Source organism: Pseudorasbora parva, chromosome 5, assembly GCF_024679245.1.
Source record: "Pseudorasbora parva isolate DD20220531a chromosome 5, ASM2467924v1, whole genome shotgun sequence".
Taxonomy (NCBI): Eukaryota; Metazoa; Chordata; class Actinopteri; order Cypriniformes; family Gobionidae; genus Pseudorasbora; species Pseudorasbora parva.
Window position 1 is genome coordinate 46,267,086 of NC_090176.1, and position 12,295 is coordinate 46,279,380.

The 12,295-nt window shown below is 38.2% G+C and overlaps 1 protein-coding gene across 7 annotated transcripts in view; it reads right to left on the reverse strand.

The window, feature by feature from the left end:
- Positions 1-12,295, reverse strand: part of tns1b (tensin 1b) — a 288,631-nt gene that overhangs the window by 227,513 nt on the left and 48,823 nt on the right. Inside the window, exon 1 of one of the 7 annotated variants that reach the window (XM_067444484.1) lies at positions 741-1,050. The exons of the other annotated variants lie outside the window; for them this stretch is intronic. Within the exon in view, the coding sequence (XP_067300585.1) occupies positions 741-836 (96 nt within the window). The 5' untranslated portion in view covers positions 837-1,050. Of the gene's footprint in view, positions 1-740; positions 1,051-12,295 lie in introns of those variants that run through there. 7 annotated transcript variants of the gene reach the window in all.

The following is a 12,295-nucleotide window of genomic DNA, read 5'->3' on the forward strand; positions in this document are numbered from 1 at the left end:
CGACCCAACATTGGGTTGTTTTTTACTCAGAATTTTTTAGAGTGTAGGAGTATAGGAAAAAACAGTCCCTCAAAACACAAAACAGTTCCACCAACAATTTCTGAAACCATTGATATTGAAGCCTTGCTTTGTAATTGTTTGTCTAGCAACTTCTGAGCGAAAATTATTTTTCAGCGTGCACTACAATACTAGACAGAACCGCACACCAATTTCTAAAGGAACCAACCAGACAGCGCAGAGCTGTCAACTAGTAGTAAAACAGAACAATTTAGTAAGAGCATGCGGGACATTTATCCCAAAAAACAACAACATTTTATGTCTAAAGTGAATGCAAACAGATAATATGGAAATATGGGATCAATGCAGTAGGCCTTTGTGGTAGAATTTACTTTTATTGAGCTCTACAAGCTAACTGTCGAAATAGGAACAATTTAGTCATGCACACAAGCAGCACATTGTTATGATAATCAATTGAGTGGCTGTAAAAGCACACGGCGATTTTACAACCTGCAATATTTCAAAGGTACAACAACCTCCAGATATTAAAGGACATCCACTCAAGCAGAGTGTTGAGGCTGTAAAAACCTACGCGTCCTATTAGTGATTGACATTGTGCTGTGTCATCTGGTCAAGAACAAACAAGTAAATGCACTAACTAGTCTAAAACAATATGTGATATAACATGAAGAGCAATGGTTCAAAAAGAGGTTAATGCAACTGTACTTGAGGTTGCGGTTTACCTTCCCCGTCCGGGACAGTTTAAGCGGAAAGAAGCAAAAGAAGAGGAACTTCCCCCAGTTGAGAAAAGCCGCCAAGCACCAATTCAGACGGGCCATCCTGGTCTCCTCGTACCCTGAACGTCCTTGCACGATATCCCAGCACACTCGATTCAATTATGGTCCTGTCACAAGGATAAAGGGAGCCAGCCTGCGAATCCAAAGTCAAACTACCAGTGCCTCTTCATTCATTCATTCACTCGCTCAGTTCTCTCTCAACGGGGCGTCCCTGAGACCACCGCTCGACTCAGGTTCGGCGTACCCCTGATGTGAGCGCGTGCGGAGGGTTGCTACTGCCTCTCACTCACTGGATGCTGCAGTGCACTTCCAGCCATGAGAAGCAGCGGAGAGGAGGAGGAGGAGGAGGAATGGAGGGGGGGGGGGGGGGGGGGTGTTGGGAAGGGGTTCACAGCGTTCATCACCGACAGAGAAACACAAGCGATCAGTGCTCGAGACCAAAATTACCACAACAAGTGTTGAATACAAATAAAAAGTGCCGTTGGTGAGTAAATAAAAGGAGTTATCATTGACTGATAACTTTCTGGTGATCTCAAATGACAAATAGATCCTTTCTGATGTAAGTGATGTGCATAAACGCTACACTGTAAACATGTTTTAATAATAATCAGGCCCCAATTGAAAATGTTCTAGTGACTGATCAAATCTACATTTTTCAGCTGGCCAAATTGAATTTCTTTGAATTAAATTGCATAAATTTACAGAAATTCAATTTGGCCAACTGAAAAATGTAGATTTGATCAGTCACTAGAACATTTTCAATTGGAGACATTTTTTTTTCTGTGTGTAATAAGAATTTCATTTTCTAACAATTTTTCCATTGGTTTTAGAATAGAATAGAATAGAATAGAATAGAATAGAATAGAATAGAATAGAATAGAATAGAATAGAATAGAATAGAATAGAATAGAATAGAATAGAATAGAATAGAGAATCTGTTGAATTATTCAATAAAGATTCACAAAAATTATGATAGAGTGCTTTTTTCTCTATTTTGTTCATCAGAGGAAAATATACATAGATAAATATTGCTGTTTATATTATATGTTTGTATATAGCCAACTGTATGATGGTGAATCTGTTGTAACCATTCAACATGATTAAATGTAATAATACAAAATAATCAGGATTTTAACATAGCTTCATTACTGAGAACAGTGATTATTATTTTTATCACTCCTATATGGACCATATATCTTTTACCATTATTCGGTGATGATTCAAACGGATTATTTAAACTAATTTGTGAGAATGAACTGAACTTACAAACTTTATTTTTTACTACTGAAGTTTACAAAACATTTATCTATAGTTGTAAAAACACAAATATATTATTTGTGTAATATATTTGTGTGATATATTTGTGTGCGTGTGTGTGGGTAGCAGTAAATGATGATACGTTGCATTACCGTAATGGAAATTGCAGGGGAAAATGTACTTAACTGACGAGAAAATGTCCTAATGCAAAACTGCAAAATCTTCAAGGTTGGAAAATGGTCTCCTTATTCTTTAAGCAAAATATAAATACCCATATCATCCAGTCCTATTGCAGACGCATCATTTTGATCCAAGATGCCATAACATCACATCCACGGGAACAATGGAAAATGACATGTAAAAATGAGCAGATGAAATGGACCACAGCACCCCAGGGAGATCCTGTTAGGACAGGAAGGAGCAGCATAATTAAGATTGACTAGCTCGAACAAATTGCAAAATGGGCTTGCTCTTGACCCTGTGGGACGTTTCTGCCTGTCTGAGTAAACGTTCCCATTACGAATATTAAGAATAACACATTTCACAATCACAACAGACCCGCAGGCACATCTGACGGGTGCATTATGCTCATGGAGAGAGTGACATGAACTAACAGAGCAGTAGATGAAATATATATTAGCCACAAACGGATGCAGAAAGATTATATAGAGTCTTAAATCTAAAGGTCAAAACAAACAGGGTTTTTATAGTAGATGAAGAATTGAGGAGAAACAGCTGATGCCTCAGTTTACCACATGACAAATACGGCCAATGATTCAGAGGACGTTCAGAGAACGGTGCCATCCCATAATACAACAATCACTCATCAGTATTCAAAGCAGGAAATATCAAATTAAGGCATCATAATTGTCTGGTATATTTGTATGTGATATAGTGTATAGCGCTTTTCACAATACATATTGTTTCAAAGCAGCTTCACAGTAAAGGTGCATCTACCATACAATTTAAAGGCATTTGTTACCAGAGGAGATCCTCTCCAAGTTATGCATTTCAGAAATGTGCATATACAAAGCACACAGCTAGCTAACAATGTATTATTAATCAATGTAATAATTTAAGGCACAAACAAGGGGCTCAGTGAAGTAAGAATACATGTTGATTACAATGATATAGAAAATTGATCATGGGTATTTGCATGCATTTCTTGTGCAAATCAAGCTGTGTTTTTCTGCTGCTATAGTCCACTGTATCAATTTCCTCTCAGTTAAATGCAGCATACATCTATCACATCTATCACATTACAAAGCTGGAAGAGGACACGGCGTGTGCCTACGATTAAACACCTTTAATCTTCTGCATGAATGCCTGTTTTATTGAGACAGAACAGATTTAGTTAGTCTCTTTTTTGGGGGAACACAGGGGAAAACCAACAATGGAGGGGGTACAGTATTAGAATAGGATACTGCGTGGACTGTGACTAATTCAGCGCTGGTTTCAGACCGGACTGGTTGCAGGAGATAGAGTCAGTCTGGTTCTGTGCCAGACTAGCACAGCCAGCATCAATTTCACAATATGCACACCGTAAAAAAACGGGGTGATACTGTTGATTAAGGATGCCACACAACAGCCCTTTTTCTGGAAGTACTCAAAGACGCACAAATCAAAGTGCACCAAAGACACAAATAAAAGCCAAATGCGTGAAATGCAAGAAAATAGTTTTTCACACTTTTCAAATTAAGATTCTCCAAAACCTCCAACAAAAGCATTTAGGAACAACTAATAAATAAATTGTATAATAAATAATATAATAATAAATTGATTAAAAGTGTTTAGAATGTTACAAAATATTTCCAATTCAAATAAATGCTGTTCATTTCAACTTTCTATTCATCAAAAAAATCCTGCAATATTAAAAAAATAGCACGGTATCCACAAAAATTTGAAGCAGCACATTTCAACATAATGATAATAATAAGAAATCTTTCTTGAGCAGCAAATCATCATATTAGAATGATTTGTGAAAGATCATGTGACGCTGAAGAATGGAGAAATGATGTTGAACATTCAGTTTTACATCACAGGAGTAAATTACATGCATATTTAAATAGTAAAAAGTACTTTTAAATTGTAATAATATTTCTCTCTTTTTGACCAAATAAATGCAGCCTTTGTGAGCATGAGAGACTTCTTTCTAAAACACTAAAAAATCTGCAAGTGTATTAATATAAACTTCCCAAATACATGTTTTATGCTGTAGATGGTATAAATTACAGCTTTTCAACTAAGTAGTAATGTATAACAATAACTTATAATAATAATAATAATAATAATAATAATAATAATAATAATAATAATAATAATAATGCGTTCGATTTATATAGCGCTTTTTCAAGGCACTCAAAGCGCTTTACATTGAAGGGGGGAATCTCCTCAACCACCACCAATGTGCAGCATCCAACTGGATGATGCGACGGCAGCCATATTGCACCAGAACGCTCACCACACACCAGCTTACAGTCTTGTTCAAAATAATAGCAGTACAATGTGACTAACCAGAATAATCAAGGTTTTTAGTATATTTTTTTTATTGCTACGTGGCAAACAAGTTACCAGTAGGTTCAGTAGATTGTCAGAAAACAAATGAGACCCAGCATTCATGATATGCACGCTCTTAAGGCTGTGCAATTGGGCAATTAGTTGAAAGGGGTGTGTTCAAAAAAATAGCAGTGTCTACCTTTGACTGTACAAACTCAAAACAATTTTGTACAAACATTTTTTTTTTCTGGGATTTAGCAATCCTGTGAATCACTAAACTAATATTTAGTTGTATGACCACAGTTTTTTAAAACTGCTTGACATCTGTGTGGCATGGAGTCAACCAACTTGTGGCACCTCTCAGCTGTTATTCCACTCCATGATTCTTTAACAACATTCCACAATTCATTCACATTTCTTGGTTTTGCTTCAGAAACAGCATTTTTGATATCACCCCACAAGTTCTCAATTGGATTAAGGTCTGGAGATTGGGCTGGCCACTCCATAACATTAATTTTGTTGGTTTGGAACCAAGACTTTGCCCGTTTACTAGTGTGTTTTGGGTCATTGTCTTGTTGAAACAACCATTTCAAGGGCATGTCCTCTTCAGCATAGGGCAACATGACCTCTTCAAGTATTTTAACATGTGCAAACTGATCCATGATCCCTGGTATGCGATAAATAGGCCCAACACCATAGTAGGAGAAACATGCCCATATCATGATGCTTGCACCTCCATGCTTCACTGTCTTCACTGTGTACTGTGGCTTGAATTCAGAGTTTGGGGGTCGTCTCACAAACTGCCTGTGGCCCTTGGACCCAAAAAGAACAATTTTACTCTCATCAGTCCACAAAATGTTCCTCCATTTCTCTTTAGGCCAGTTGATGTGTTCTTTGGCAAATTGTAACCTCTTCTGCACATGCCTTTTTTTTAACAGAGGGACTTTGCGGGGGATTCTTGAAAATAGATTAGCTTCACACAGACGTCTTCTAACTGTCACAGTACTTACAGGTAACTCCAGACTGTCTTTGATCATCCTGGAGGTGATCATTGACTGAGCCTTTGCCATTCTGGTTATTCTTCTATCCATTTTGATGGTTGTCTTCCGTTTTCTTCCACGTCTCTCTGATTTTGCTCTCCATTTTAAGGCATTGGAGATCATTTTAGCTGAACAGCCTATCATTTTTTGCACCTCTTTATAGGTTTTCCCCTCTCTAATCAACTTTTTAATCAAAGTACGCTGTTCTTCTGAACAATGTCTTGAACGACCCATTTTCCTCAGCTTTCAAATGCATGTTCGACAAGTGTTGGCTTCATCCTTAAATAGGGGCCACCTGATTCACACCTGTTTCTTCACAAAATTGATGACCTCAGTGATTGAATGCCACACTGCTATTTTTTTGAACACACCCCTTTCAACTAATTCAACTAATTGCCCAATTGCACAGCCTTAAGAGCGTGCATATCATGAATGCTGGGTCTCATTTGTTTTCTGAGAATCTACTGAACCTACTGGTAACTTGTTTGCCACGTAGCAATAAAAAATATATTAAAAACCTTGATTATTCTGGTTAGTCACATTGTACTGCTATTATTTTGAACAAGACTGTATGGTGGAGAGGAGACCGAGTGATGAAGCCAATCAGGATATGGGGATTATTAGGAGGCCATGATGGACAGAAACCAATGGGCAAATTTGGCCAGGATGCCAGGGTTACACCCCTACTCTTTTTCCGAAAAAATCTTTTTCCTGGGATTTTTAATGACCACAGAGTGTCAGGACCTCGGTTTAACGTCTCATCCGAAAGACGGTGCTCTTAGTCAGTATAGTGTCCCCATCGCTATACTGGGGTGTTAGGACCCACACAGACCACAGGGTGAGCACTCCCTGCTGGCCTCACTAACACCTCTACCAACAGCAACCTAGTTTTCCCAGTTGGTCTCCCATCCAGGTACTGACTAGGCTCAGTCCTGCTTAGCTTCAGTGGGAAACCAGTCTTGGGCTACAGGGTGATATGGCTGCTGGCAAACAGTGTTTATTTTGTATGAAGATTGCATTTGTTCACTTGCTGGAGAGAAAAACTAAATAAAACATACTGTAGATTTTGCACATCATGGCTGGTAAACCAGCTTAAACCAGCTAAGTCAAACAGGTGTTTAGCTGGTCACCAGCTGTCAAGTATACAAAATACCCAAAACTAGTCAAATAGATGAGTCTAATATGAGCCTGGCTGAGAGAATAGTTTATCCAACCTAAAACAGGTTTACCTCGACCGACCCCCTATAACCACCTAAAATGTGCATCATCTCAACACAAACCATGTCACTCCCTGCAGATGTCCATGTTAAATTAGTTCCTCACAAAAAATAGCTAAACAAATATTCATCAGTGGAGACAGATATCCATCAGATGCAGATATGTGTTCGCTCAATGTCTGTATTACTCATAAAGTCATAGAGGATGAGGCTCTGCTTGCTTTATGAGGGGGAAATGAAAAAATGAAATCGGGGGAAATCTGCAAACGTGTGGATACATAACCTCGGCCTGGGTGGGTCTCTGCTGTGTCCTGTTTTCCAGGGAACATTTCACACTTTCATCCAAAACCTGGAAAAATTGCCATTTTGACAGCTGTTATCTTCCATTACAGAAAGATAAATGATACGCTGCCATCTCCGCTGATAAGTGGACATCAAACACACGCTCACATGACACACGAGTAAGCATGGAGTGATCCGCACTTTTTGACAAAAGCACTCTGACAGTGTCGGATATGAAAAGGCAGGAGACAGCTGGGTGGGGAACAGACACACTTCCTGTTTGGGCAGAAGAAGGAAAAAAAAACTAGAAGCGAGTGTGTTCCTCGAAACCAGGGTTTTTCTGGGAAGTCAGGAGAGACTCAGTGTGCTTAGTGTTCATTGTTTCATGGTCATTGTTTAGGATGATGAAAAGGAAAGAGGAGGCCCTGAAGCGAGCGGTAAGACTAGCTGACACGGTCCCTGAGGTAATAATCAAACACACATCTGCACTGTCCATGGTATTAAAATTATCATGAGTTAAAGGCAGTACAACAAATACTACAATAATGAAGACATAGTTCATGTTTTAAATTAATTAAATGGTTGAAGGCAGTAAAAAAAATGCTATATCATGAATGGGCTACATGGGCCCGAAATCGCCCTCTATACCTTCACAACTCCCTACATTACACCACTAATAGTCCATTTAAAGAAATGAAAGAAAACGAGTATGTGAATTCGGATGCTAAGTGCGTCAGAGGGGCTGCTGCTTTTGCATAATTTGTTTTGCTGTTTAGTAATCATTTGAAAAGTAGTGATTTGGAAAATGGATATGGATGATTCAGCTACAGGCGCCATCTTCTGGTCAGACGTGGGAATAAATTCAGTGTGCGACTTTCACAGTGCATTATGGGCATTCTCTGAGCGTACATCGGTTGTGCACTCATTATTGCGATGCATTACGGGATTGAATGAGTGCATTCAATTACGTTCACTATGGTTTCAGACACAACTACAAATGGCTGTTCCCTCAAATAGTGCCATATTTAAGGGTTTGGGGTTCAGAAATATCCAGTGAGTGGCAGTTCTGTGGGCAAAAATGTCTTGTTGATGTCAGAAGAGAACGGCTGGTTTACACTGATAAAAAGCCAACGGTAACTAAAATAACCACTCGCTACGACCAAGGTCTGCAGAAGAGCATCTCTGAACGAACAACCTCAATCTTATGAGCAGCCGAAGACACACCGGTGCTACTCCTGTCAGCTGAGAACAGGAAACTGCGGATACAATTCACACCGGCTCATCAAAATTGGGCAATAGAAGATCGGAAAAAAAGTGCCTGGTCTGGATTTATGCAACATTCAGATGGTAAAGTCAGAATCTGGCGTAAACAACATGAAATAATGGATTCATCCTGCCTTGCATCAATGGTTCAGGGTGGTGGTGATGTAATGGTGTGAGGGGTATTTTCTTGGCATACCAGGACCTTTAGTACCAATTGAGCATCGTTTATACGCCACAGCCTGTCTGAGTGCTGACCATGTCCATGTATATCACGCCATGTCACAAATCTCAAATCATCTCAAACTGGTTTCTTGAACATGAAAAACCAAGCGATCAGTATAATCAAATGTACTCCACAGTCACCAAAAAACTGCAATAGCAGATGAAGTAGCCCTATGCCGCACTGCAGGTTGTGGGAAGATATAGGCTACGCATCCTCACTTGGAAGCAGTGATACTGAACCCAAAGATATCTTTATCATTGCAATTTAGCCCAATTTTTTTGCTTAATTGAAATCGACTAACAAAGACATGAGGTAAAGGATGTGAACAGCCTTTAATATCCATCAGTTGAGCTTGCTCAGCATGCTGGGGGGAAACGGTGAGAGTGGCTGTGCGTAATCAAATTAGATTGTGTGTGTGCGTGCGTGCGTGTGTGTGTGTTAGTGTGCCCTACGGCTGATGTTTTTTATAGATACTGCACCATGAGCCAGTGCTACACTCCCATACATGCTATTCACTGTTGAAAATGAATAACTCCCTCTAGAATAACTTTTGCAGACCCGTTTTCTGTGCACAGCAAAAAGGAGGTTTAATTTTGCATTTTAACTCTCTCTCCCATATTTCATAGCTATGTCAGTACAAGAATGTTGAGGTCTGGCAAACCAAGCACCATGACATCACATGATATGCTGAGCGACTGCTTTGAAACACTCTAGGCAGCATCTATAGGATTCTAGTGTATACTAGAGTAAGAATAATATTAAACCAAAGCAATATCACTATCTGCACATTAATACACAAATGTAGCAGTTTTTACATATACAAACAAATGCAAACCTTCAACATAACATCAGTGACTGATGAAATCAATCACCCTTTCACCTCCTCCTATTGGATCCTAAAGCCATTCCGAGGATTGAACAGTCTACAAATGGCGACACATGACAAGCGTCTAACTAACTAATAGAAATTTCTCATTCAAAGGACCCAGATTCCATCAAAGCTGCCGTTGAAAACCTAATCCATGCATAAAAATACAGTAACATACCGGTATGCATGAGTATTTATAACGCAAACATTGCTGACATTCACACTTGTTGGTAAGACAAGGATATCGGATGGTCCTTAAACACTAGTATTAGACTTATAAAGGCTTTTCAGTGGATGATAACTGATGAGAGAGTAGGGAGGATAACAGGGCTAGATAACATATCAAATAGTAACAATAATTTCTCAATAGACTATACACAAAATTCCTCACAATGAATATCACAATACATAAATAAATACAAATAAATTAAAGCTAAATAGATTTATTTAAAGAAAAACAAAAACTAATAAAATAAAAAAGTAGTAAAATGACTAACTAAAATTAAAATGAGCTAAAATATATAAAAGCCAATTTGAAATATTAATGAATACTATAGAATATAAATAATACTAAAATAAAAGTATCAAAGCAACTAAACTGATTCTATGAAAATTGAATATTGTGAATAGATTGAACAATATTTTAATGTCGTTTTTTGTCGTTTTGCATAATGTGTAAAATAGCAATTACATTACTTATTTTACACAATATTTACTCAAAACACACAATAGTAACATGTGAATTATTCATTGATTTTGAGGCGCATGGAAGGGGGAACTACTACTTCTGTTAATCGGCCTAATGATCGTGTTATCATCAGCCAATGCCGATTATCCCGAAATGGCCTACCATGAGCCGAAACATAATTTTATCTCCACTGAACACTCTCCAACTGAGAGAGAGGGAGAAAAGAAAATAGGAGGAGGGGTAGCAGGATTAGCCAAAGTATCCTGGGCCGCACTAGCCCCACAATAAAGCTTTAATTGGACTCCTTTTGTCTTGAAATTGAACATTTCTGTGTGGGCCTTTAAGAATCTGCACAAAGGAAGGGAAAGGGAGGGAAAGAAAAGGCAAAAGAGGAGGAAAACAGGGAAGAATATCCTCTTCAACTCTCTTCACTCAGGATATTTGGTGCCAGTGTCTTATCAAAGCTCTAAGATGGCTCATGGGGTCTCTTCCTCCACCTGAACAAGTGCTTATTTAAGCCCACTATTGAACGAAAGCTAATCAGAGAGAGTGTGGGAACTCAAGCATACAGCCTAACGGAGATTCATCCTCAATAAGGAACATTCCAATATGCCAGCCAGCGTTTCCAGCTCAAATCATGATCATTTACAAGTTTGTCATTTAATTTTTAGTCTGTTAGAATACAATTTACATGATTTAACTCACATTATTTTGCTGTAGAACCTCTTTTCATTTTGTGCTAGAAAATTAATGTCTCTTTAAGGCCATAGGATCTCTTTAAGGCCACTACTTCAGAATGATTAACAAATTAATCTGTTAAAAATCTTAATCTCATACAAAAAAAGATCTCACAAATTAACAGTTTTAATTTGTCTAGCGAACTACTCACTCACTGAATCTGTCAGAGCAGATACGGAATTAGCATCTAGCTCACTTTCTTGTTTTAATGAGGATGAAAAAAATCAGTTAGAACCCCAAAAAAAATGCAAAAAACTAACATCATTACATTGATACCGCGAATATAGCGTCTTGAAAACGGTTACTTTTTTTAATCTGTGTATGTTTTAGTCCTTATTTTTATTGGAGAGTGTTTATAATCAACTCCTGAGGAATGAAAAAAAAAAAAATAATAATTAATAAATACAATTAAATAAATAAAAAGAAAAATCATTGCACTGAAAAGAAATTGAAATTAACCTGAAATAATGAAATGAAGTAAAATTTTATAAAAAATAAAGTATAAAAAATAAATATATAAAATACAAAAGTTAACTAAAATAAATCATTCCACCTAGCATTTTGAAAGCAGATTTTTTTTTTTAATGTCCATGTGGTTATTGTGACATGTTGTGGCCCTCATTTCTAATGGAGGGTGTTTCTAATCAGCTCCCGAGGATTTCCCCACAGGGACAATGCTTGAAAGAACGGGGCATAATGGGGTCATGCAGGCTCGACCCCCAGACCGCCATGTAATCATCTACGCGTTTAATGAAGGTTGTGCTTGCATATCCTCTCCATTAAGAAAAAAGGGAATGAAGCAGTAAAAAGCCATTGAGGGTCTCAGGGAGTAAATCTCTCTCATCCCTCATTCAAACCCCATCCATTGTTGAGTGAGGTCTGGCTGTTCCTCATGGGAGGTGTCAGAAAATGCTGACAATTACTTGCACAATATACTTGGGTTATAAATGCAAACACACACTGCTTTGTCATAAAAACAAAGAAAAAAGTTGGCGAATGTTATAAAGTATCACGTTTAGGCAAAAATAAAGATTGAAACTAGAATGAACTCTAAGCAGAATGTTTGAAGATCATCAATACTGTGCCTGTGAAAACAAAACACATTGCTCTTCTGCGCTCTTAACTCATTTACTGCACTGCTATGAGATCTGCGTTTGTTCTCCAGTGCATTCTGGTTCCACTGTATTCATAACTAGTGTGTCTTTCCACATTGATGAATGGCCGAGGGGCATGCACTGCTGCCAGGGGAGTATTTTATGTAAGAGATAGCTAATCCCATTACTCTCCTAGCTGGAACATAGCAGTGTGCCGCACATTGCCAGGGGCTGAGAGTTTTGGCCCGTGACTGAAGCATTAAGCCGAGATAAAGAGGGAAGAGCCCGTCCCACTATAACCTCCATGGATGACTTTGAATCACACAAACAAATAT